This window comes from Meleagris gallopavo, unplaced genomic scaffold, assembly GCF_000146605.3.
Source record: "Meleagris gallopavo isolate NT-WF06-2002-E0010 breed Aviagen turkey brand Nicholas breeding stock unplaced genomic scaffold, Turkey_5.1 ChrUn_random_7180001852207, whole genome shotgun sequence".
In the NCBI taxonomy this organism is placed as follows: domain Eukaryota; kingdom Metazoa; phylum Chordata; class Aves; order Galliformes; family Phasianidae; genus Meleagris; species Meleagris gallopavo.
This window is the reverse complement of record NW_011118954.1, coordinates 1-3133: the sequence shown is the minus strand read 5'-3', so window position 1 is coordinate 3133 and position 3133 is coordinate 1. Positions and strand designations below refer to the sequence as shown.

At 63.5% G+C, this 3133-nt stretch overlaps 1 protein-coding gene across 1 annotated transcript in view; it reads right to left on the bottom strand.

Moving 5' to 3' along the window:
• Positions 1 to 3112, bottom strand: part of LOC104915798 (histone-lysine N-methyltransferase 2D-like) — a gene marked incomplete at its 3' end in the record, with an annotated part of 9952 nt that extends 6840 nt beyond the window's left edge. The window contains 8 exon segments of the mRNA XM_031557542.1: positions 7 to 728; positions 876 to 926; positions 1011 to 1084; positions 1396 to 1640; positions 1740 to 1824; positions 2117 to 2287; positions 2436 to 2540; positions 2946 to 3112. Of these exon segments, the coding sequence (XP_031413402.1) occupies positions 7 to 728; positions 876 to 926; positions 1011 to 1084; positions 1396 to 1640; positions 1740 to 1824; positions 2117 to 2287; positions 2436 to 2540; positions 2946 to 3105 (1613 nt within the window).
• Between the last annotated feature and the right edge of the window lie 21 nt (positions 3113 to 3133).

Genomic DNA, 3133 nt, shown 5'->3' with positions numbered 1-3133 from the left:
TGAGGCTCTACCTGAGAGACCCGAGGGGTCATGGGGGCTTTGAAGACATCGGCGGCCTTCAGCTCCGCAGCAGAGAGATGAGGGCCACCCGGGGAGTCCCCGTAGCCCATGGCGGGCGTATAGCTGGGCGAGCAGACCCCCAGGCTCCCCCCTTCCTCTTTCTTCACCTCCAGGCCCTTCTTCTGCTCCCCAAAAGGAAGGGGAGAGAGCAAAGCTTCGGAAGGGCGGGCGCCGGGGCTCCCCGGCACCGAGAGGTTGTCCAAAGAGGGGCACCGGGGCTTCAGGAAGGGGTCGGGGGTCCCAGGCTGGTGCCGAGGGGTGCCGGGAGGAGTGGGGTGAAAGTCAGAGGACTGGGAGCCAGGGATGGAGCGGGGACCGGCCAGGGGTTGGCTGGGGAAGGGCTGGAAGGCAGCGCCTGAAGTGGGGCTCTGTCCCAGGGGGGAGGAAAAGCGGGGTTCCAGCGCGTAGGCGGGCGCAGCACCGTAGGGGTCGTGCGAAGGCACTTGGGCAGGGGACTGGGGTGGGAGTTTGAGGAAGAGCTCGCTGGGAGACTCCGGCCCCCCTCCTCCAGCACCCGGCTTCAGGAAGCCCTCGCCCGCAGCAGGGGGGCTGCTGATGTAGACGGGCTGCGTCCCTGGAGGCACCGGGATCCGCAGATGCAGCGAGGGTCTCTCGGGTTTGCGCAGTCCCTCCCCTTTGGTCTGCTTGTTTATCTGGCTCTCGGCCTGCTGCAGAGAGAGCCCGGCCATCAGGGCAGTGTGCCCGTCCTCCCTGCTGGGCTGGGGAAGGGGCTGATAAGGGGTAAAAAAGGGGGCTGCACCAGGTCCCCCAGGGCTGGGACAGGGCCGCCGGGCACCTCTGGCCGCAGCACGTACCTTCTGCACCTTGTTGATGCGATGAGCCGCCCGGTTATCTTTGGCCTTTTGCTAACAAAAACACGAAGGCAGCTGACGCGCAGCCCCGGCAGCCCCTGCGCCCCCCCCCTCCCCCCGTGCACCCCGACCACTCACCAAATAGGGAGCTTTGTCTGCAGCGGGGACTTTCCTCCAGAGCTTCATGATCTGCTTGCAGCGGCTCGACCAGTCTGGGAGTCCGGTAGCAACAGAGGGCACAGGAAGAGGAAAAAGTCAGCATTAACCCGTGCCCGGTGAGCCCCCCCCACCCGGGACACCTCAGGACCCCCTTCGCTTTCTGGACCAACACCAAGGAGTTGGCATTAAGTTCCCCACCACTGCTGCAAGAAGGTCCTCAACAACCCTGCAGCTGCACAGCAGAGGGGTTTGTTGCTACAATCAGGGACCACGCTGCAGCAGATGGGTTTGCTCCTCAAATGGGGCCCGCGGTGACACATCGCATCACGATCCACCCCACCCCGTATCCCCTCCAGAGCCCTACCTGGATAATCCTGCTTGAGGTTGGGGAAGTTCATGTTGGCGTAGAGCACTGGTGAGATGGTGGAGAGCTCACCCAGCTCCTCGTCCTTCTCCCAGCGCTGCAGGCTGCGCTGGTTGTACGACAGCCCGTCGCCCTCACCCTCTGTTGTGGGGGTCGTGGGGGTCGAGGGGGTGGTGGCAGCAGAGCTGCTGGCCCAGGGGCTCTCGGGCTCACAGTGGTCCGGGCTGAAGAAGCCGCTCCGCTCCCTGCGTGGGGAACAAAGAGTCAGGGAGAAGGGAAACCCCAATACTGCGTGTTTGCCCCCACTGTGAGGCGCTGCCCCATCTCCCATGGCGCCCACGTACCGGTTATCGAGGAACGGGGACTGACAGACTCCAGAATATGAATCCAAGGAGACGGATCCAGAGAGCGAGCCCAGAGAAACGCTCCCTGCAAGTGAAGGAACGGCACTATTAGACCCGCTATAAGGCTGCGCCCGCACCAGGAACCTTCACACAATACAAAATCCCAACCACGCGTCCCAAAAATGCTTTCCACGATCCAAAGTCCCCTCCGCGAACCCCCCAAAATCCCTTCTGCAACAGAAAACCCCACCCATCTGCATTCGTAAAACCTTTCCAATTCATTCCTGAAGGAACGAGGAAAACCCAGGATCTCAGGACACACAGAATCCGCTCACTGAGTGCAAATGGGGGGGGAGGGAGTCCCTGTGTGCACCCACCCTGCCCTGGCAGCTGGAGCTCTCCCTGCAGGAAGGGGCGCTGGGCCCGGCCGGGGTCCTGCCCTGCACCGCTGCCCTCCACGCAGTTGAGGGGCTGCTCGCCACGCTCAGCAGAGCCCAGCACGTCCTTGAAGAGCTGCTGCACGTCTTTGCTCTCCATCTTGGGCAGCTCTGTGAGGGGAAAAGAAAGAGATGAGCCCCAAAACTCACACTGAGGGAGCTGAAAGGAGCCACAGGGATGGTGCTAGGGGGCATCTCGCTCCTCTCCTCCCCGCCTAGTGGGGAGGTGGGGGTGGGGAAGGTGGTGGTGGGCCCTCACCCTCCGTGGGGATCTTGTCAAGGTCGGAGCTCAGCGCGCCCTCCCCGGGGGTGGCCGGCTTCTCAGCGTCCCCACGGTTTGGGGAGTCCTTGGGGTCATCGGTCCCTGCAAGTAGGGGTTGGAGTGATGCCCTCAGACCCCCATGCTGGGACCCCCCCCCCAGGCTCGGTCCCACTGCCACTGCCTGCAGTCCCTAAAACCAACTCTCGGACCCCCAGGGCAGGCAGGGCGCCACACCGCTCGGGGGCGCTCTAGACAACACTCTATGATCACCGGAGTTTCGAGTCACCCTGCGAGACCATAGAGTTCAGCCTGTAAGTCCCATCCAGCCTAGACTGTACTCCGTACCATAGAGCAGCCCCATCTCTATGGTGGGAGACGCTCCAGCCCTCCTCCCGAAGGCCGCAGGAGGACTTGGCCTTGAGTCTGGTTTGCTCCCAGCTGGACTCACGCAAACTTGGGGGCCAGGGAGAACGGTGGGAGGGGGGGAGTTGGGGTTCCAGGGCTCACCCAGGTCCTCGCCCTTCGTGACATCCTTGCCGTCATCATCCAGAGCCGTGGCGCTGCCGTCTGTGCTGTCATCCCCTTCCAAGCACAGAGCTTCAGTGAGGCTGGGCACCTCTCTGGGGGGGCCACAACCCCCCATCTCCTCCCAAACGCCCCCCAGCATCACTGGACATCCATTCCCCCCGCCCCCC